This window comes from Triturus cristatus, chromosome 4_2, assembly GCF_964204655.1.
Source record: "Triturus cristatus chromosome 4_2, aTriCri1.1, whole genome shotgun sequence".
Lineage (NCBI taxonomy): Eukaryota > Metazoa > Chordata > Amphibia > Caudata > Salamandridae > Triturus > Triturus cristatus.
In genome coordinates this window covers 123,364,390-123,385,931 of record NC_140586.1, presented here as the reverse complement: position 1 = coordinate 123,385,931, position 21,542 = coordinate 123,364,390, and the positions used below count along the sequence as shown (strand labels likewise).

At 42.9% G+C, this 21,542-nt stretch overlaps 1 protein-coding gene across 3 annotated transcripts in view; it reads right to left on the bottom strand.

The window, feature by feature from the left end:
- Nucleotides 1-21,542, bottom strand: part of PDE4A (phosphodiesterase 4A) — an 888,137-nt gene that overhangs the window by 228,312 nt on the left and 638,283 nt on the right. For all 3 annotated transcript variants that reach the window (XM_085600756.1, XM_085600757.1, XM_085600758.1), the window contains exons 3-4: nt 14,726-14,762; nt 12,813-12,883 (exon numbers count right to left, since the gene is read on the bottom strand). In XM_085600756.1, the coding sequence (XP_085456882.1) occupies nt 12,813-12,883; nt 14,726-14,762 (108 nt within the window). The remainder of the gene's footprint in view (nt 1-12,812; nt 12,884-14,725; nt 14,763-21,542) is intronic.

Below are 21,542 nucleotides of genomic sequence, written 5' to 3'. Positions count from 1 at the left end.
CCATGGGCACTACTACACCAGCTCGCCCACTCATCGCAGGACCAACAAGCAGCATCTGAGTGCCAGCACCAGGGCTCTGTTAGCAGGCCACCTTCACCCTAGCACACCCCATGACATCATCACAGCTGTTCTTGCAGATCCCCCACCTGGGCCTGGGATCCATCGCTCCTTCTACCTCCAGAGGGAGATCCAGGAGTGAGGGGTGGGGGGTGTGTCAGAGTTGTGTCATCAGTGCAGTCCTGACAAGGGGGTTTTGAAGATAAACATGTGGCAGCAGGTGAAACTCCAAGCTACAATCTTTAAGCTTGGCCACAACCCCAGATTATAGCCAGGCCAATGGAAGTAAAAACAGATCTAAACGGAGTAACCACCAAGCGAATTCCACCCCACAACCCTCCCTTGACCCTTTAGCCTTGGATCTCAAGGCCTGGGAAGAGGACGACTTTACTTTAGTTCAAATTTACAAGTCTGGGCGTTACACAATAATTAAATCAACTCACAAATAAATAAATAATATCAGCCTCTGCATTCCTGCCCTCCTGGGGGAGAGACAAGGAGCAGGCTTCAGCAGCTATCTTAATTCCAAAGAAGCCACGGCAGCAGCTCTTGGGTGCCACTGAGGGGTGCAGCCAAACTATGGCACCGTCCATTGTGCTCACAGCATTGAAAACCCTCGTATGGTTCCAATCAGGACACAAACAGGAAGAGGATCCGGTCCTCGAGTTTCCACCATCGAGTAGCACCTCACGTGCATATTACAAAAAAGGAATGAGCTCAGACACGAACATTGGGATGTTTTTTTCCCTTTTTGCAGCCGCAGCCCGTGCAGGTAAGAGCGGTGGGGGCAGTGGGAAGGGTGCGGGGAGGGGGATTTTGTTGGACGATGACAAGGGAAAAGGTATTATTTATTTAATTGTCCCAAGGCATCGTCTGTCGAAATCCCCCCACCCAGCCCCACCGCTCTTACCTGCACGGGCCGCGGTTGCCATTTTTGAGCAGAAAGTCTAATCTAAGGAATAACATCACATAAACTCCGAGGACCAAATTTGAAACTCTCCACTTCTTGACAGTGATAGCAGCAGAATGCAACCAAATGGGTGCTTCATTTTTGCCCAATTTAGAGCATAGTATCAACAGCATTGCGTTTTGCCAAGATCTCTGGAGCTGAGCTGTAGCAGTCAGAGCAGAGTGGAGCAGAACTGAGCGGAGCTGAGCCGGGTGGGATAGCCAGTAGAAGCAGAGCCCGTAGTCGCGTTTGCCTCAACCCGTATGCTGCTTCTGGGACTCCTGTTTCTCCCCCAGCTCAACCTGTTTTAGTAGGGGACTGCTAAGTTGGTGGCCTCTCCCTCAATACACCAGTGCGTAACGAAACTTGAGGGGGCCTGCAAAGTTCATAGAAGCCTCCCCGCATCCCCCCCGACACAGTCAGGAGCTCTCAGGCCAGGGGCCTGTGGTCAGGTACAGACACGGAGGGGCCCCCTGGAGCTTGAGCCCCCCAAACTGCAGGGACTGCGGGGGCTAATGTTACGCCACTGAAATACCCACCGGCATAATGGCCTAATGTTTTTCCAGCGTGTCCCCAGCATAGCGGCAGAGCATACAGTGGCAGCGGAGTCTGGTGTGGGAACTAGGGCTACGGGCTTCTGGCCTTGTCCGGCGCGGCCACCAGCAGGTGATGATTTAACAGCCGAAGGGACAGAAGAGACGGTGTTGTGATGTGATGGTGCTGTGCGGTTTGGGGGCATAAGGCCTCCATCGGAGGTACAGTGTGGAGAAGTGCAAAAGCAGCTCGCTTAGTAGTGGGTGCGGCTTACACTCACCTCACTCCCCACAGAACCATCACCTGTGCGTTCCAGAAATTCCCACATCGGAGTCTCCCTGTGGTCCTGAAAGGACTGTAGAGACAACGGTCACTGAAGTGCCTAGGATCTAAGGACATTCAACCATAAAAGGATATAAGGTCTGCAAACACTACTATCGATACCTTTGGGGGCCAGTTATATTTGTCCCCAATACAGCGACACCATTCTAGCTGACAAGGTGAGCACATGTGTGCTGGGGGTCACAATAAAGGGGCACTTGAGCACTTCTAGTCCATCTGAAAACTGCTCTAGTACCGGGTCTGGATCATTCCGCGAGTCAGCAGGGTTGTGGCCAGGTTAATGTTCTATCGGACCTATTGTCTGGTTAGGCTGTCTAGGATAATTACGGAAAGCTCATACTAGTCCTAATCGAGGGAGGAGCTTTTGTTTTGCATCTACTACGGTTGGCTACCTACTCCAAGGGCAATGCTTAATTTGAGCTGGTGGTTTCCGGTGCTCGGCACCAGCACTTAATCGCCAACACCGGCACGTATGACAGTCTGGCACATGGTAGCGCTTTTTGTCTAATTTAGAGATTAGCACAACAGTTGTTTATTAATTTAATATTCATTCAAAATGACCGATAACTGCCCCCCCCCCCAGGCCATTATTATAGGTTTGGGGCCCTGGACTAGTCTTAGTTGTCACAGCTGTGGGTATTTGATGGCAGTAGTTGTATTAGTACTGACATTGGCAAAACATTTTTTAACAAATTAAGTACTGCCCACAGGGTTGCCCAGTTTGAAACGCACAACTATTTGGAAGGTACCTGGGGTATACCTGGCCACAGGCAGCCATTTTCCCCAGTGCAGTCAAGCAGCTGGAAAGGAAGATATCACCTGAGAGAGGTTTCGCGCGTCATTGTCTTGATACTGAAACTCTAAGCTCTTATGATTTGCACCTTGATTTGCAACCTTACAATGTTTGAGGCAATTTTTCCATCAGAGGCGCCAGAACACATCTTGAGCAGCCTGGAACGGCATCATCTGGGCTTACCAATGAGATCAGGATTTATTGATGAGCTGAAGGACCTTACAAAAAAACAACAGGCTACAGGAGCAGATGAAAAGGGCTGTCATTTAGGTACCACCAAGGCTTCTACGCAGAATATCGAGAAGTATTGTATATTTGACTGCAACCTTCTATGTAAGACAAAGCAGTCCTATGCGAGGGTAGTCTGGAATGGTATTCATGCAATTTCTTCCCTGATGCTTGACACTGTGGAGGGGGAAGACTATTACCTCTCCATCTAAGGATTCAACAGGTCAGTCAGTCAGTCAGTGAAAATAAATTTTATTTCGGCAAAAGCCATAAAAGCACAAAGCAATAAAAAGCCTTAAAGTCCACATTTAATTTAACAGGCCATAACCCCATGATGCCTCCTCCTCAACTAAATGGAAAGCAAGAATCTGCCACTGAAGCCCCAGGGCCTACGACTATCATGGAAGCCGCCGCAGCAATGGATCCGGAGAAACCTGGAGTTTTTTGGTTCAGATCATCCAACAGACCAGTTGAAAGTAGCGCCACAAAGGGAAAATGGTGTATCATTGACCGATCAGGATGTTGCAAACGGGGGCTAGTGCTAATAAAACAGAGAAATCTACAGAATTAGACTTATCAACAGGACCTTCAAGACACATGTCAAAGAGACAACAACAAAAATTGCATAAGCTAAGGAAGGGAGAAATTAGTCAAATTAAACACACCGGGTAAGGCACCCCACAGAAAACTATTTCCAATCTTCACTAAAGGCAGCATCATTTGAGCTACAATATGTATGCCAGTTGCAACAGACCAGGAGCAGGATAATCGGGCGGGGGAAGGGACCTGGCCAAAATGAATCCCTCAGTGACAAGTGGCAGCCTACTAGTGCTAATCAAAGCTCATAAATGTCATTACATGCTCAAATCAAGGGTGGTGGGATGAGCTCACCCATTTCCCAGTGAAAGACATCCGTGCTCAACGACCTACCTAAAGTGAGTATTGATCCGGCTACTGTTGATGACACTTTTCTTAACACGCAAAATAATGGCTTACCGACTGCTTTGCTGCCATCATCGGATGCAAACCCAGGGGTACATCAAAATATTACCCAAGTTCAGTAATCCATACAAGCCGAAGCTGCAATACGGCATATCAATATGGTTCCAGGGGAGAATGAAAACCTGTTTGTGGATAAAACCTATCATACTTCACCTGACAACTGAAGGACAATTACAAGGTTTTCTTAATTACAACCAATAACTGGGTTAGAAGACACTCCCCAGTATTCCTCCAAATGACTACATGATGTGCTGAACAGTGGCAATGTGTTAAGACTGCTTAACCCCTTTCTGTGCCACGCCCTTTCCCCCTCCTGTGCCGGGCGTTACATTAGTGGGTGGGGTTCATGACGAGATAGTCTCGTCATGGGCACAGCGCGACCGTGCTCCATGACGGGCACTGAAGAGGTTAAGTCCTTTAAAACCCTAGAAATTTAAAATCTATGGACACTCTCGATAGCATACTTAAGACCTAGAGGAGTGCAAGGGACTTAAATTTCATTAGCAACCCATGAACTTGCATCAAAAGTGTATCAAGAAAAAGATACATTCTGGAATTGGGGCATAAAGAGCACCATACATGCAGCGTATCGCTATCCATCCATTCTCGCAGCGCAATCTCCGGGGTCTCTAGCTCAGAAAATTTCAGAGTGCTCCCCGCATCATTTTCAAACAACACGGGTTGGCACTCTGGTGAGTAATGGAAATGTACAGAGAACAATTACTCAAACTTCTCAATCTACGAAGAAGGCCCCATTCTTCAGTCCCTTCTCTATACTGCGGGCTGCTATTGGATCAGGAGACACAAGCCGTAATGACCGTGCAGGATCAGGCGTAATTCCAGCAACACTGACAATGGAAAGTATGCCTCCCTCCCCTGGTATCACAAAGAACGTTTGCTCCTGGCTTCCCCAAATCCTGTTAGGTAATAAAAATCCATGTATAGGGGCAGACAATACATTAGCACAAAAAAGTAAGTGGTCATCTGGAACCCTAAAACATGGCTTGAGGGGCAACAGAAACCAAAATGTAGTAGACAACAATTTGGACACAGGACCATAACACACAAGACCAGTTAGTCACTGCTCGTAGATTTCTCTTTCTTTAATCCATTTCTTTTCAATAAGCACAGCCAACGTGATGCGCCTAAACATAGGCTTCCTCAGGGCACAATCATGTGAGCGAGTGGTCTATTCCTTGTCTGAGCCACATTGTCGCACTCTATCGCAGCATCCTACTCAGCGTTCCACTGTTTTACTGCCCCTACGTCGAACTCAATGGGACTTCAGTCCTGATGCGAGGTAAGTTTGATTGCAAAAACATACAGCAGAGTGTATCTCGGTTAATGCAGTGTTAATCAGTATGGGTTCTATGTACCACAGTGTCCCAAAATTACACAGAGTAAAGGCTGGAACCCCTAATTTTAGTCTACAACCTCCTGCAGCCCTCATTTGCTCTTGGCATAAATCGTGTTTTCCCAAAAAGGCCTCTGACCCGGACGTCATTCAGCATCTGAGAAAATTTCAAATCATCCTCATGCAGGAAACATGGGCGGAGCAGTCAGTCCTGTTAATTAGGTATCTTGAATACAACAAGATTGCTCATAGAAAAAGCCCTAAAGGTCGCCTCAAAGGGGATCTCATAATATACATCTCAGTAATCCTCAATACTAAGGCTGAACAAATATATCTCACAGAAAATCGGCTATAGGCTGTTAAACTAGAGAACTGGAAGCAGGGGAGAACGACCCCTCCTGCTACTGAATGTCTACATTAATCCAAACCTAAAAAACAAAAGTGCTCGATAAAAGGCTCCTGCAAGAACCGATACCCAAACTAATGACTGAGACTGAAGCACACTACATGATAATGTCTGGAGACTTCAACTCAGAGGTATTTCAATCACGGTTACACATTGAAAATGGAATTGCTCAAAATCTAGTTTGGAATATTCCCGTACAAACAAAACCAGTATCGTCAAGGAAAGATTATCGGGGCATCCAACTTGCATCCATACTACTTAGCTCTGGTTTTCTTATTCTGAATGGAAGGTTTGCAGATGATAAGATCCCATCCTGAACACAGATTTCGCAAAAGTCTTCGTCCATCATAGACTACTCAGCCGCCTCCCTACCTCTCTTCAAATATATTGGCAGCTTTCAGATCGAGGTACGTGAAGATAGTGATCACAATACGCAAATTAGAACGTTAAATTTCAGACCTTGCGTAAACCAACACGCCAATTTTGTTATTGTTGATACTGACTTCAATAATCTGAAGAGACTAAGATGGCAAGGGAATCTCTAGGAACAAGATGAGCACATCTGTGTAGACCTGCTAGAAGAGCAACAGTTCCCAGTACACAACGTGATCATAGAGTGGGAACAATACAGTGAAATATTGTTACAAAAGGTCTGTAGGAAAAATAGCATTTAGTAACCATTAAAAGGAAAAACTATCTCTGGATTAATAAACATCTTCTCTAAGCAAAGAGATCTTTAGATCGCAAATACGGTATACTTATGATGGGCTCTGCAAACAAGTTTTAGCAGGATAAGGTAAGAATAATGCGCCGGCTTTATAAGCGAGCAGTATTATCTGCGAAAAAAGATCATTTGGAAAGATTTTGGGCCAGGGTGTTCCATTCATGTAAAAGAGGTGATCCAAAAGCCTTTAGGAAAACCTAAACGGGATTGATAAAGAATCAGCCTCTTCCCAATACACAAATATTTCTGAAGAATCCTGTGTGCAATTCCTGAGAAGACATTATTTCATTACAAATCCAACTAAGGATGATGGTGGCATTCAACAGCACGGTAATCCAGGAAATCCATTCCCTGGATACCATTACGGCCAATGGTGCTACTACAGGAAAATGGCAAACATGACATTCTCAGCCACATATGTAGTCAAGTTACATTCCTAGGTGAGATCAATTATGGGTCTGTATCAAATCAGCTTGTTCGGGACAACCGTTATAAATGTAAGCACTTTATAGAAATCCTCATAAGAAAGAGTAATGCAGACGGCACCCCTGGCCCCAATGGCCTGTCCGCCGCACTTTTCAGGTCTAACATAGATTTCTGGGCGGGAAATCTCTCTACTCTATATAATACAGTCCTTCAGAACCAGGTCCCTGATTCATGGCATGGATCCATAATAAACTCTCTTAAAAGGGGGGACAGGAGCAATCCTGGAAACTATCCATTGATAGCACTATTAGATTTAGGCTCCAAATACTTTGCAAGCTTGGTCTTGCAAGACCTAACAGCATGGGTAAACTCTTTGAATCTCAGTCATTGGAATCAGTCGGATTTTCGTTCTGGACAGGGCAAGTCATCAAATGTAGCCGCCCTTACAATTTCCATGTGATCTGCCCTTGCCTCAAATAATATTCTTTACTCCTGTTTGGTCAATTTTAAAGCAGTTTTTGATAGGGTTCCTCAAGACTTATTATGGATGAAATTAGCAAAGGCTGAGATCCCAGGAACTCTATTGAAAGCAATCGGGCTCTTGTACACTTGCACCTGGCTCCGTGTAAAGTTGGGTGATTGCAAAAATAGTTTGTGAAAGGTTTATACGACAACAAGATTGAAGAAAGCGTGTTTTCTCACCCCACTGCTGTTTAAAATATACATCTCCGACTTATTATGTGATCTAAATTTAGGCCAGGGCTATCATTATTCCTATTTTTAAAAAGGGCTCAAGGGACGATCTTGCTGGTTACCGACCCATTTTGCTCTTGGACTCAGCTGCTAAAATCATGGGGAAGGTGATCCTGAATCATTTATCTTCGTGGCTAGATACTTTTAATGTTATTTGTGATTTACAGTATGGTTTTAGGCAAGGCAGAGGGATGCTCGATCAATATATTCATTTGAACTTGCTGGTCTGGAAATATACAATAGCCAAGAGGGGCACCTTGCATATGGCTTTTATGGATTTAACATTGGCATTTGACTGTGTAAAAAGATTCAAATTGTGGCAGATCCTGGGGGAGCTGGGTATGGAGTCGGAGCTGGTGACCTTCCTAAACTCTGATCACAATACCACGGCAGTGAGGTTTAAGGAGTATGGCGTCATGACGGACTCCTGGGAGGTCAGGAGAGGGGTATGGCAGGGGTGCATTTTGGCCCCTTTGCTGTTCACACTTTACATCAATAACCTAGGGGACCTCCTCTCAGCCAGCAGTAAAGATATCCCAAGAGCTGGGTCCAAACTGATCCCTGCACTTCTGTACGCAGATGATGCGGACTTGTTTGCCAGGACCGCCGTGGGCCTTCAAAAACTTTTAAATGTTTTTATTGATTTTATGGATACTTCATTTAGCCCCCAAAAAATCTAAATCCCACACTATGACGATAGGAACTAAAAAGGCTGCTAAGTGCAAGATTTTTTGTTGGGGGCAGAATTAACAAAAGTGTCAACTTTCCCTTACTTGGGGGTGCTGTTTGATGATCAGGAGACCCGGGCTGTGCAAAGACTACTCAAAAAGAATGTTTTGTCCAGAGCAGTAGGGGCCACGGTGGAATTTGCAAAAAGGCTGGGGTATGAACCCGTACCTGCCCTGCTTAAGGTGTATAAAGAAAAATGTATTCCTATGGCCACATACGGGTGTGATGTTTGGGGCTATAAGGATGTGAGTGACATTCAGGGGGTTGAAAACAAATGTATGTGTGGCCTTTTTGGTGTCCCCTCTAGCACCCCGGCCTTTATTCTGCATGAAGAGCTTGGTCTGGGGTACATCTCTGACCTTATTGCTGTAGCGCCCCTGATACATTGGCTGAGAATCGGGTCTAGCCCAACCACCACCTTGAACCAGCTTGTTGTAGCAGACTGCACCGCCCATGAGGGGGCCCTAAGCAGCCCCTGTTTAAAATACATTATGGAACAAATTAAATGGCTAGGCTGCCCTGACTTGTAAACTAAACCTAAATCCCTCGGTCCGGCAGTCATCAGGGACATTAAACGTACGTTTCTGGCTAAGCAGCAGGTGTTAAGGGAGGGCATGGAAAGAGCCAAGCCCTCGGTGAGAAGGTATGTCACACTGAGTTTGGAATCACAGATACAGCCTTATTTGTCACTGGTTTCCAATTTGCAACATCGCTTTGTTTTAACTAGATTCTGGCTGAATCTGGTACCCTGGTCATTAGCCTTTCCCAAGGGCTACTCGAAGCCTAGCGCCCTACAGCCATGTCCCTGTGACAATTTTTCTGATCAGGATACCTTCCATTTTATCTTTTTTTGTACATTTTATGACTCCCTGCGCAAAAAGCTTCTACTTAGAAATGCCAAATTTGTCCAAGTAAGGCCCGCAATACTATATTTACGAATGCTTCCCTCCACCATGGAGTGCTTCAGGTTGCGAGTTTCTTGTCAGGGGCCTTAAGACTCAGGAAGAAGATGTCGCTGCAGAAGTCATGCAGCATTCATCTAAATATATCCAGTGCATTACATGTACCATCTAGTGGTTCTCCTGGTGTAATTAAGTTGTCCGCTTATTAAGGAAATGACTTGTCACTACTGCATTTTACTTGCTGTATTTTACGTTCACTTTGGTACTCGTCGTCTGATTCCTTGTAATGAGTTTTAATCTTCATCTGCTTTATGACTAATTTTACTCACAGCCACTGTATGATAGGGCCTCTCTTAATGGACATTGTAACTTTTTCTTTTAAGGTATTGAATCTTTAAAATGTTTTTAAATGTTTTAAATTGTCTGCTTATATGGCTTTTATTGGCTGAATAAAGTATTTTTGACCTGACATTGGCCGAATAAAGTATTTTTGAACTGACCTTATTCACACTCCCTGAAAATTGCGACGGCATCTATTTTATACGCTGATGACCTGCTGTTGCTCAGTTTGACACCAGTAGGCCTACAGTGCCACCTAAATACTCACCTACACTCAACTGAATAATCTTGAAGTAAATCTTTTGAAATAGAAAGTGCTCAAATTTACAAAGAAACTCAAAATATCCGGCACTTGGACTATTGGAGGTCTCCGGCTTGCATGTACCTTACAGAACAAGTACCTGCGAGTAACCTTCGATTCCAGCACTACGTCTATTCCGCATATTGAGGCAATGAAGTCAAAGGCAACCTCTTCAACCACTGGTTTTCGGCAGCTATCAAAAACTTTGCACGGCCCCATTCTGGAGCCTTTACAAAAAGTCATGGCTGCAAAAGTTTCATTCACAGTAGCATATGGCTCTGAAATTACAACAGTCAAAATGGCATTTTTAGACATTTTGATTTAAAAGACCTACCAGCTTATATTCAAACCTCCAAAGTACATTTCACAGGCCCAGCTGTGCCTAGAGTTTGGCATTATGAAACACAGCTGGGGAACAGCCTATGCCTTTCTCGAAGTGTGCCACATCTTTCGACTTTCTGAAACCAACACTGTAGCCACCCGGGTATGGCAGGAAATAACCAAAACTCGAAGACTGGACTGAAGGACTTTCTAAATGATATAATCCGATCTCTTCAAGCAGAAAATTTAAGAAACCTCCATGTAACACCAAAGGAATTAAAAACAATTGTCAACTGATTGATTAGATCACTCTCCTTACAAGATGATAAGGTTAGCCTGGCAAAAAAAGCTCACACCTGCAAGTTATTAATACTTATAAGCTCCTAAAGGTGCAGCCTTACTTTGATCATGGATACCCATTCCAGATAAAGTAGGCATTTATGCGATTACGTCTTGGGGTCCAACCAACATTGGGCCAGCCGCCTCCTTGGTCCAGATCAATGAATAGAGAGGAATGCAGACTTTGCGGAAAAGGAAAAGAGATGATGTTGCATATTCTCGGTCGTGTCCGGTGTTACTCTTTGAAAGAAGAAAACTACTGAGGTGCCTTTTCATTCAATCCGAGATAAGAACTTGAGACAATCACTCATTCAAGGCCTAGATCCAGCTTACACCTGACTAAACACGTGGGTTGTTAAATTCATACAGTTATTTGAGGCAAAATAAAAGGGACAAAATGGTGTGGGCAGCTCAAGAAGAAAGCAATCTTCCATCTAAATTGGCATATGACTCACTGGAACAATGACTTTCGATAACATAGACTCAAGCAATATTTATTTTAGAGAGTAGGCAATATAATGACTGGTATCACGAGGAACTAAACTTGCTTTTTATGAATTGATACTTTTTGTAACTGATAGGCTAAAAAAAATTCCGTGGTACCTTTGTTGTTTTAATGTGTTGTTTTTATGTGTAGTGTTTTTAATTACCTATGCACTTTATTAATACATCTGAATCTGCTTTCTAGTTTACGTTCTGGGCAGTGGTATTATTAATAGACAATAGGCGCTTATGGTGAGTACACCTGGTATCTGTGGGGTTCAAATTGGTTACGGTGCTAAAGGGTTGGAGAGAACCACCAGCCTCCCATAGTGATTGTGGCAAAAGCAGCACAAAATCAAAATTTGAGAATACCCAAGCACACGCAAAGATTTGGTTTACAAGATTATTATGTAGATTCAGCATGCAACATAATAAAGCAGTTCTTTGTTTCTTTCTTGTGTATTTCTTCAATTTAATATTCTCGTTTTCACAGTAGTTTCACAGTCTTCACAGTGGTTCCCAAGCCAACACGTGTTTTGTCGCCTTTAGTAATATCGTACATGCGACTTGTTCATGGCTAGGTACAAATTAATATGATATTTCACATTAGTCCAATGTTATTGTAGATGTTGCAAACATTTGTTAACATAGGCAAACAAATGTGCTCCCAGGGTAGGTGACAATGTATTGGGCTTTCGACATGTGGTGGTATCGCACGGCTATGGTGTACATATTAGCACCATGAAATAAGGTGAGTTGTAGCCTTATATATATGATGGTGAATATCCGAACGTACAGAGATTTATCGCGTGGGTGGTGTACGTGAAATTGATTGTTTATGTGGTGAAAATACGTTCTGTGTGACGTTTACCATATATTTCATATGGTATGTATAGTCTCTAAACACCGGGCTAAAAGTGCAGACGGAAGTGAGCTAATCAAAGCATAGACTAGCTGGGGGTGTCTATATGTACAAGAACAGAAAAGAAAAAGGATACGTGGCTGTAAATATCTATGTCTCAGAATACGAGTGTGAGGTAAAGACACCGTAGACACAGTTGTTGGATGTCAAAAGATACGTACATCAAGTGTGATGGTAATTCCAAATCACACAGTCATGCGACGTGGGGGGCAGGCCCTCGTGAGGTTGCACTTCAAATTAAAAGCGGTATTCGGTACTTTTTGGTACGATCCCCATCTAGTTCAGAAAGAGATAAAGGTTGTCTCTATTTCAATATGAGTTCGTCTAATATGACTGAGATAAATCTAGTCCCTTAATCAGGAGAAAGTCTGCCACAGATATAGATGTGCTCAGACAGCTAAAAGTTATTTCCTTTACCTCTTGGTAAGTGACAATGTGAAATATCATATTAATTTGTACCTAGCCGTGAACAAGTCGCATGTACGATATTACTAAAGGCGACGAAACACGTGTTGGCTTGGGAACCACTGTGAAGACTGTGAAACTACTGTGAAAACGAGAATATTAAATTGAAGAAATACACAAGAAAGAAACAAAGAACTGCTTTATTGTGTTGCATGCTGAATCTACATAATAATCTTGTAAACCAAATCTTTGCGTGTGCTTGGTTATTCTCAAATGAATCTGCTTTCTGCCTATTTAGAGAGGATATCAGAAAGCAATAAATCTGCCATTTGTACACGGTGAAGGACTTAGCTTTGTACCCCTGGAGTGTTGGAACTTTACCTCACAGGTAAAGGTGTACTACTAAGCCACTTAAAAAACAGTAACAAGAACATTCAAGAGACTGGCTTTGTAGTAGCAGTTCTGATCTCATATACCCCAGTAAAAAGTCTTGGAGAACTTACTTGTTTGTCGGAGTAGTTACGTTTGCCAGGATTGAAAAGTTACTTCTTACACTCCGCAGACTTGCAAGCACCTGGCAAAAGCAGAAGAAAATACTGTTACAACCAAGGCTTTCCTTAATTCAAGATCTTAGACGCAGAGCACAATTTCCATCACAAAAACTCATTTTTAACTTCAATATTTTAATTTTATATATCAGTTAGCCTTTCATTAATTCTAGATCTTAGACACAAAATACAAATGCAATCACAAAAAACTAAAAAAATCAGTAAAGAAAAGGTTTGTGCAATTGTAGCTCTTTTATGCAGAGTATAATTTCTTTAACTAAAATTCATTGCTAGCTGCTATTAATGTCCCAAGGTCTATCATAGTTGCCAAGGTTTGGACCTTATATGGATAATTTTCTTTTGAGATTTGTGGGGCAATTTGGGAGATGAGAAGAGTTAGACTGTAGATTCCCGGTGCATAGAGACAGTGTAAAATGCCCTTAGAATGGTGAAGATCAGGCAGTGAATCAGAATAATCCAAGCAGCGACAGCTTGTCTTTTTGAAGCAAATGATTTAAAAAAATATTTGTTACCTTACTAAACTAGAAATACAGTCACAATGGACAAATAGAAGAGGCTACAAAATGCAATTTTCTCTCAGAATTTTTTTAAGGAGGAATTTACATTCTCATCTTTCATTTAACATTAGTTTGCTTTACCCTTTCGCATGGATAGCCTATCAATCTGTTGTGGATTGAATTAGACAAATGGACTCCCATTTTCCTTAGAGAAGGAGCATTTTTGTTTACAATCTATACTAATAATCAGGTTTTCAGATATTATTTTCTCAAACAATATTTCTGATCACACAAAGTATACTTTCATTACTGTTAAATCCATCATGCCCCATTTTTTGTAACAATACACTTTTATTTTTTTTTACATTTTATAGTCTAAATTTTTTAACTACTTAGCTTCTTTAAAAAAAAATTTTTTGTCAATTCCAACTTTTTAAAAACACATCTGTGTAGGTTTTTAGCTATTTTTTCTTACTTAAACATTTTAATAGTTCAACTTTGTTTATTAGTGATTTTGACAAGAGAAGAACTTATTGGACGGACATGTCATTATAAGGAAAGATGCCAGTAAAGGCTGCAATCAATACATGTCATTACAGTTGGACACCAGAGGACAAAAGAATCAGCAAAATGAGAAAAAAGAGGGCAGGGCGGTTCTCCCTCATTCAAAAGACAAAGAAAAACAGGAACATGAAACTGAGATTGACAATGGAAAAAAACCAATAGCAATGTTTCAAAAAGATTGAAAATTGCAGAGCGAGCAAGTTTAGAGGCAGAAATTGGTGTACCCGAAAAATGTACTTAAAAATACATCCTAAGTAATGACAATCAAGGATAACAATTGGAGCACATGTTTAAATTATTTAGTAATCCAAATTACCTTAAAACTAATAACTCTAATCAAAGATCATGACCAAGTTTTATAAAAATTCTGAAGCAACCTTTCATGAACAGTGCATCTAAACAATTCAATTAATAATCTTTTTTTTTTAATTCCCAAATAATTATAGCATTCAGAAGTACACACCCCAAGCTTTTTTTTTTTTGCTTTACTATGGGTTTTTTTCAACCCCCCCCCTCCCCGCCAAAAATCAAAAAGGACTTTCAGGTCAAGGTGAAAATTGGTGGTGCAAACAAATAAATATAAAAAGGGGCCAAATAAAAGATTTGTGAGGAGCGTTGTGGACAGACGAGGGGCATCAAATTAGGGAAATGTTTCTCTAGGCAACTGTTTAAAATTAGGGGTAACATCTTCGCCTAGCCGTAAATTTAGTATCATTAGCATTATAACGGACAATCTATAAAAATGTTTGCAGTGGAATACATTCAAATGCAAGCAGTAACTCGTACCTGAGCAAACGGAGTTACTATCAAGTCTTCGGTATGCCTAAAGGAGAGATGTAAAAAGAAAGGAGGTGATCAGATATCAGAACTCCATATTTCTTGACATTGTCATTTTAAACAGTTCCAAAATGGCACTTGCTCATTACACAGAGCTGAAACTCCTGATTCACACACTGAACCCATACACTAGCAGTCTCCCTTAAATTCAGCCAGGCTTGTGATCAGGTCTGGTGGCCAAATTCTTGACTGTGGAACCGGGAGGCCAAAATGCTAATTTTTGTTTCTCCTTTTTTTTAAAAAATGTGATCCTGAGCCTAAATAGTCTTTGGCTGAAAAACATGTGCTTAGAATAAGGGTAACTCTCAGAATGTTGTGCTTTGTAAAACAAACTTGACTTTTGCATGTATTTGCCTGCCACACAAGGAAATAGGCAAAGAAACTAAAGGCTCACTTTAAAAAGTAACAAATGTATCAAACATAATCGACCAAAAGTGAAACACGCTTTTCATTTATTCCCTGTCCCATGTGACACTGAGCTCTAAGGAGTCTCCAATGTGGCGAGACTCTCCCTTATGCGGACACAATTCTGTGATACAGAGACAAAACTCCTAAATCTCAATGAACCTACCAAAATTACCCCACAATTGCCCCAAAAATTCTTGAAATGTAAGCAAATAAAAATATACTCTGGGACGAATTAGGTGTGCAAAGTAGGCATACACTTCTGTGCTGTGCCTTGAAATAAATGTACCAAACTTAACATGTGACCTAAACTGACTCCTCCTCTTTGAACCGACTACTCCAGACTACCTCAAAGACCATCCTGGAGTCCTCATCTCTCCCCATCCCACGCAGTCAGCACTGGGGAAGCCCCAAGGGGTTCCAGTTGTTCTTTGTGAACTGTATCTCCCTCAACTCACCATATTGCTACACAGCTTTAATACTAGAACTGATTTGGGCAGACTGTCCTCTTCCACATACAGATGTTAATGTGACTCGAAGCATACAACAGCCATCTTTGCACAAGGTTTATTTGTCTCTCAATGCCATCCCAAAGCCCTTTAAGGTGGCAGAAACCCTATTGATTCATGGAATCCTCCTGGGTTTCATACAACTGGACACAAGACACTAGATCCATGGGGGTCTCCTTTAGTGCAACAACAGTAGCCCCTCTAAAATTCATCGACATGCTTGCCAACCATGCTACATTTAGCTGCCGGCCACAACTTTTTCTGCAAATCTATTTGAGTCATCCTCCTACTGCTGTTAGAGAAGTTGTGAATTGAACCTGTAGGAAGCGAAATCCATCTCCAACAGGGTAAAGAGAATGACCAACATATCTCTGAAAGGTACTCAGTATCTTGAAGTGTGTGTCTGGCAGCTGCTGCTGGTACTAACTCACTGCACTATACTGCAATGGCATGTTTGTCAATGGTGCACTGCGCTAGAGTGGTTAAAGCTGGATACCGTGCTCAAACGCCACTCCTATCATTAGACGTAGTAAATGATTTTTACACATTGCAAACTCATTTAACAGATAAGTTTTATTTATTTTTTATCAAAAAATGTATGAAAAGGTCAAAGTTACTAGTGTTCTATAGGAAACACAGAGAAAACATTTTGTACTAATCCCTTAATTAGTCACAGCTCACCCACGAGTAATAGAAACGTGAACAGACTTAACCAGAGCATGACATTTTGGAGGTGACTTTAGCATTAAACATGGTCTTATCACAGGACAACTACTTATAAAGCTCATGTTTCTCACTAGAAGCAACGCGGTCCTCGTATTATCATGAAGTGAACAAAAACCAAGGTCAAGAGGTAGACTGATTTCCTCTGACCAGAGTGGCATGTCACGTGATGGGATTTCCACTTCCGTCATCATCTGGTGAAGGGATGTGATATCACTTGGCAGGGGCGTAGGAGCCACTAAACTTCTGGGGGGGACAAGGATAACTTTTTGAATTTTCCAGTAACCCTATACAAATCGCCCATTGTATGAGAGCCGTACACTCCGTTAACTGAATACAATCGCATAGTTTTGTAGTGAAACATTGATAAAGGCAGACATGTAGTCACAGTTTGCAGGTATGCTTCAATTGTTATTTTCACTCACAAAGCAATTAGACCAAATGTAAAAAAAACATGTTTTTGAATCTTACATCTTCATGCATCAAGCAAACAAAGGTGGGATGAAAAAAAGGAAGAATAACCCAAATGCTCTTCAAGACATTCCTAAACCTCAGAATGCAATTGGACTAATATTGGAGTGTATTGGAGACAGGCTGCAGGCACACAGAGCTGTAAAAGCAGAGAAATGTAAAATAGTAATATGAAATCCAACCTTACCAGTAAAGAGGATTTATCATGGCCATTCCAGAGATATAAAACATGACACAGCTACTCCTTTCTAACCAGGAATTACAGCTTAAAAGAGTGTATTAAGGAATTCCCAATGTTAATATACGGGAGGAGTAGGCCTCACTGTAGTGAAAAACAAATGTAGGTGTTTTTCACTACAAGGACATGCAGAACTTTAAAGTACATGTCCTTCATTTTAGTAACATAGCACCCTTCCCTGTAGGGTACCTAGGGCCTCACCCTAACGCAAGATGTGTGCTTAGTATGGCTGATGCTAATTTGAGGTTCAACTGCTCAAAATAAACATTTCAACAAAACATTAGCCTTTGAGTTGCTGAATTGCGCAGTGTGAAACAGTCAAATAAGGTAGGGTTGGGTTGAAGAGGGGCAGGATGCAGACAGCAATCAACAAACTACCTTGAGACTCTTCCTTTGACCTGGAAGTGCAAGCCAGAGGCAGTGGGCAGTGAGGGCTAGGTGAGAAAATATTACTTGAGGGTTGATGCACAATAAAAGGGAAAATCACAGGTCAACTAGTGTTTTGACGTGCTAATGGCCCCGCAATTGACTGTAGAGAAAGGGGGAATTCTTTTGTCCCCTTGTCCCCCCCACCCTTGTCCCCCGTGTTCCCTCCACTTCAACATCTGGGGGGATATACCATCGCGTCCCCCACACTTCTTACGCCCATGTCACTTGGCCACAAAAGTTGGCAAGTGTGAATCTGGGGCACCATACCATACCAAATTACAGCTATTCATTGCCATAAGTGAAGGCGTCATCCTCTGATACCACCTTAAAGTCATCATTCCCGGCTTTGAACTTTGTGAAGCTGGTAAAGGAAATTATAAAAAATGTTGAGATTGCAAGCTGGTGAACTGTGGCCAATTTGCAGGAAGCAATAGAAGTTTTTATTTTTCAAACAATAAAGATGGTGCTGCTAGCCTTGTGCGCCTTGTAGTGACAAGTGAGAGAACTTGGGAGCACTTAAATAAGGGTCTAACTTTGTATTATATTACACATGAGCAAGAAAGATCACTATTAACTGTTAGCATGCACTGTTCTCCGGGAGGGATTACGGGAGGGTTACCAGAATGAGACTTTGCAGGTGCGCGGACAGGTTGCTAGTCCAAGGGCAGCGTACACAGTTGCTCATCTGGCCTAAGTACGTGAACGGGGCTCTCTCTTGCGTGGAGTGTACTGAAGGAACATCCTGCACCTTCACATTAGCAGGCACGTAGCTTGGTTTGCGTTGGCCAACAAGTATATAATGCCCCGGTTACTTACCGGTAATCTTCATTTCTGCCAGAAAGGAGAAGTATCTCATGCGTAAGGAATGTATCCAGGAAAACAGACAGGGAGGTTATGCTTGACATGTGCAAACTAGTTCAGGGCCAAAGCTCACGTAGCTTATTGGGGGTCTTGCCAGGCTGAGCCACATATCTTTTGTTGATGTTGCGGCATACTGCAGAAAAATGTATTTTGCATTTTAGAACTTGCTGGGGGAAAGGGTGTGGCCTAACTGCCAGATCTGACGACTTTAGAACTGGGCCAAGTTCAAGTCTCGGCGTCGGCTCAATATCCTGTGATTCTGGGCAAATCACTTAGGGCCTCATGTAGGAAGCCAAATAACGGTCGGTAACGGCCGAAATTCAGTAAATATCCCGTTACCGACCGGTATTTAGGCATTTGCTTTTTAGGGGGCTGATTTCTGGATTCGGTATTTACCGATTCGGAAATTAAGAAATCGGTAAAATACCGATTCGGTAAATACCGAATCCAGAAATCAGATGTAGGGAGCACTCTAAAGAGTGAAAATTAGTATTAGAAATTTGTTATTTACCACCAAATACAGGTTGGTGATAAATAACGAATACCTTGCAAAAAGCAATATTTTGCTGATTTAAGAGTGCTATGTGGCAGACATACATGCCCTTAGGGCATGTATGTGCGCCACATGTGCACACATGCAAGATTAAGGGGTGCAACAGGGTGTCAATGTGACACCCTGCCACCCTTGTATATGCTCCTCTCATTACCGAATCGGTATTTACCAAATCGGTAATGAGGCATACCTTCCCATTGATTCCTATGGGCCTCCAGGCCCATAGGAATCAATGGGAAGGTATGCCTCATTACCGAATCGGTAAATACCGATTCATAATTACCGAATTTTTCCGATTCAGTAATCTTTACCGAATCATTACCTACATCACATTTACCGATTCATAAATACCGAATCGGTAAAATTCGGTATTTATGAATCGGTAAATGTGAGGCTACCTACATATGGCCCCTAATCTTCTAATGCCTACCAAAAGTGTAATGTAACTGGTGCTCATGTAAAGCGCTCCAATACCTTCGGGTCCAGTTCGCGCTATATAAAAACTGCATAAAACATAATGTGGGCTAGATTATAGGGGAAAGGTTCGCAGTAACTAGATGTCTGTCTGCTGTCTTGAAGCAAGAAGGAGAGGTTTTTCTTAGCCGATGCTGCCACCGGCTGGTTAGTATGGGGTACTGCTCTCAATAAAACCTATGGAAGATTTAACAGTGCTTTTGACTATGACAGTAACGAGGTACGACCGCATTGTAAATTACATTTTTTGTAGTTCTAAAAAAGTAAGGAGTTTTTTTTGTTCAGGGAATGGAGCCCCCTTCGTTTGATCGGGATGTTTTCTAAAACAGAGCAAAGCATTTCGAGAAATGGAAAAAGGAATGGCGTAAGGGCGTCGTGCACCACTTACGAAGAGGTGCAGGACTTGGTATGTGTGCCTTGTGCTGTAGTCAGGGGGCGTATGGAGTAAAAGGCTTCGACCGCGAAGTCAGGAAAGAGGGCTTGCCATGGCACTAGCGCCAGCAGAGAACGGAGCACTCTACTGCGTTTAGTTAGTCGGCAAAAAACACACATTGCTAGACGATATAAGCCCGGAAAGTGCCGGAAATGAATGGCTGTAGCAGCCATGCACACAAGAGTACTTTTGTGTGAAGCACAAAATGGCAGGGCTGGAGGCAGCAGGGGTCATCAGAATGTTGTTACGTGCAGGGGTTGCCAGCATGTGTGTAATCTGAAGGTGCACAGTGCAGAGAGGATAGTCTAAGGAGACAATATAGCGAATTGTTCCCACAGGGGTTCAAAAACAAACCTGGAAGGTTGGAGGGTGAAAGAGGTTATCACATTACACTGAAACAGTCAGGATTGCCGGTAGTGCAAAAGGAACAGAGTCCAACAACAGTAGACGACAAATTACAATATGGATGATATATTGATTTGTAGTGGTGCACAACCGAAAGCATTATTAAGGATTGAGTTATCTATGAACATTTTACTGTGGGAGCCAAACCTGTCTAACACTGAGGGAAAAGGGTTTTGGTGTATTTCTAAGTCAGTTTCTAGTAGAGATGTTACGTGGCTTACATGTTACACGAGATACTACACGAACATGTTCTGTTATCAATATAGAGGTTGTGGCGTGGTGGTGGGGTTTTACAGAGATTTCTGTATTTGTCGTTTTCCACACAGCATAAGATCAAACCATTAGCACTTCATTTTATTTAGCACAATGCTCTTTGCTTGTGGCTTGCGGTTTTAAAGCAATTACACTTAAAAATGGTTTATGTTCCTGGAAATTAAAATGTGGTGACAGATTTTGTCACCATTGCCAGCTGCCAGTTCAGATGAAGAAGAGGAAGAAAGAGACTATCAAGGAGATGTGAGTTGCAGCTTTGGGCAGAACAGTGGAGGCCACACTGAGCAAGAATGAATGGCTGGATGAGTGGAAGACTGATGACGCACGCAGAGCAAGAAAGTAGCCTTCGGTCGAAGCACGGCTGGAGGTCACATAGATGGGGGGCATGTAAAAGCAGGGTTTGCAGGGGGGTGAGCAAGTGGTATCCCCAAACTCCTTGCAGACCGAGATTAATCCACTAGCCCACGAAGCCATCGCAGACTTCATCAGCCCGCACCTCCTCTGACTACATCCTCCTAGGGGACCTCAAATTCCACCTGGAGAACAACAAGGACAGCAACACCACCACCCTGCTGGACAACTTCGCCAACCTCGGACTCAAGCAACTGGTGAACACCCCCACCCACTACGCCGGCCACACGCTTGACCCCGTCTTCTCCGCCAGCAAGCACATCTCTTTCAGCCACTCCACCGGACTTCATTGGACTGATCACAGCTGCGTCCACTTCAACTTCAGGAGAACCACGACTCACCACCACCCACAACAGGTTCCCCGCAGGAGCTGGAACAAGATCACCGCCGACCAGCTCACCACCTCCCTCAGCCAGAACCCTCCCGCCAGCGCAACGGACCCCAACGAAGCAGCCCTGAACTTCACACAGTGGCTCACCAACTGCGCCGACGACCTCGCACCTCTGAAGAACCCACCCGGCAGCAAGAAAGCCTCGTGGTTCACCAATGAACTCAAAACATCCAAGAAAAACTGCCGCACC